Source organism: Malurus melanocephalus, unplaced genomic scaffold (assembly GCF_030028575.1).
Source record: "Malurus melanocephalus ecotype Western Australia unplaced genomic scaffold, MMel_1.1 scaffold_5223, whole genome shotgun sequence".
Taxonomy (NCBI): domain Eukaryota; kingdom Metazoa; phylum Chordata; class Aves; order Passeriformes; family Maluridae; genus Malurus; species Malurus melanocephalus.
In genome coordinates, this window is record NW_026628454.1 from 1 (window position 1) to 2,098 (window position 2,098).

The 2,098-nt window shown below is 65.2% G+C and overlaps 1 protein-coding gene across 1 annotated transcript; it reads left to right on the forward strand.

Moving 5' to 3' along the window:
* Positions 1-49: 49 nt before the first annotated feature.
* LOC130588455 (CAD protein-like) lies at positions 50-2,086 on the forward strand (the record flags this gene model as incomplete). The annotated part of the gene is made up of 4 exons (XM_057389376.1): positions 50-198; positions 1,468-1,622; positions 1,721-1,795; positions 1,874-2,086. Coding segments are annotated over exons 1-4 (513 nt in total), but the record flags the coding sequence as incomplete, so codon positions are not given.
* Between the last annotated feature and the right edge of the window lie 12 nt (positions 2,087-2,098).

The window sequence follows — 2,098 nt, forward strand, 5'->3', positions numbered from 1 at the left end:
CACGACGTGGGGCTTGCAGTCCCTGCCTCTGGCTGGCCACCACCCTGGCATGGGGTGATTGGGGTTGCCACGGGCCAGGAGGGCTCACTGGGAGGGGAGCAGGGCCCGGGGTGTCCCCACACCCCCTAATGCCACTGTCCCCTCTCCTGGCAGCCGAGGACACGCGTGACAAGCTCGGCAGGAAGGCGCTGGAGTCGGGTGAGTGCAGGGGCCTGCGGGGCCACACTGGGACCACCATGGCTGGGGTTGGGCTTTGGGGTATCCCCGTGGGGTGACCACACTGGGAACCCATGGCTGGTTTTGGGATCTTTGGGGTGTCCCTGTGACTGATCCACACTGGGGACACCATGGCTGTGGTTGGGCTCTCTGAGGTATCCCCGTGGCTGACCCACACTGGGGATCACCATGGCTGGTGTTGGACTCTTTGGGGTATCCCCGTGGACTGACCCACAGTGAGGACCTGAGCCCATGGCTGCTGTTGGGCTCTCTGGGCCCATCCCCATGGGCTGACCACAGTGGGGCCATGGCTGTGGTTGGGCTTTTTGGGGTGTCCCCATGGACTGACCCACACTGGGGACCACCATGGCTGGTGTTGGGCTCTCTGGGTATCCCCGTGGCTGACTCACAGTGGGGCCATGGCTGTGGTTGGGCTCTTTGGGGTATCCCCGTGGGGTGACCCACAGTGGGAACGGGGCCATGGCTGTGGTTGGGCTGTTTGGGGTGTCCCTGTGACTGATCCACACTGGGGACCACCATGGCTGGTGTTGGGCTCTCTGGGGTATCCCCATGGACTGACCCACACTGGGGATCACCATGCCTGGTGTTGGGCTCTTTGGGCCATCCTGTGGGGTGACCCACACTGGGAACCCATGGCTGGTTTTGGGATCTTTGGGGTATCCCTGTGACTGACCCACAGTGGGGATGGGGCCATGGCTGGGGTTGGGCTGTTTGGGGTATCCCCATGGGCTGATCCACAGTGGGGACCACCATGGCTGGTTTTGGCATCTTTGGGGTATCCCCGTGGGCTGACCGACAGTGGGAACGGGGCCATGGCTGTGGTTGGGCTGTTTGGGGTGTCCCTGTGACTGACCCACACTGGGGACCACCATGGCTGGTTTTGGGCTCTTTGGGGTATCCCCATGGCTGACCCACAGTGGGGTCATGGCTGTGGTTGGACTCTTTGGGGTATCCCATGGGCTGACCACACTGGGGATCACCATGGCTGGTGTTGGGCTTTGGGGTGTCCCTGTGACTGACCCACAGTGGGCACCCGAGCCCATGGCTGCTGTTGGGCTTTGGGGTATCCCCGTGGACTGACCCACACTGGGGACCACCATGGCTGGTGTTGGGCTCTCTGGACCATCCCCATCAGCCATGGACAGACCCACATTGAGGACCTGAGCCCATGGCTGCTGTTGGGCTCTCTGGGCCCATCCCCATCTCTGACGGGCTCTCTCGGTGCCGCAGACCCCGCCGTGCTCCAGGACAGCCACTGCCACCCCGCGGTCCCCGTCCCGCGCCAGCCGTCCCCGCAGCGCTCCCCGCACTTCCAGACGTCGCCGTTGCTGCATCCCCTGGTGGGGCAGCACGTCCTGTCAGTGCGGCAGTTCTCCAAGGAGCAGGTGGGTCTGGGGGCTGTGGCGGCTGTAGTGACCCCCGTGTGCCCTGCTGAGCCCCTGACACCCCCGTGCCACCCCCGTGCCACCTCCTGTCCCCGCAGCTGTCCCACCTGTTCAACGTGGCGCACACCCTGCGCATGCTGGTGCAGAAGGAGCGCAGCCTGGACATCCTCAAGGTGAGCCGGGTGTGTCCCTGTCCCCGAGGGAGCCCTGTGTCCTGTCCCAGCTCCCTGAGGTGACACCCGGCGTTGCAGGGTAAGGTGATGGCCAGCATGTTCTACGAGGTGAGCACGCGGACCAGCAGCTCCTTCGCCGCGGCCATGAGCCGCCTGGGTGGCTCCGTGCTGTCCTTCTGCGAGGCCACCTCCTCGGTGCAGAAGGGCGAGTCCCTGGCTGACTCCGTGCAGACCATGTGCTGCTACGCCGACGTGCTGGTGCTGCGGCACCCCCAGCCCGGGGCTGTGGAGGTGAGAGGGGCC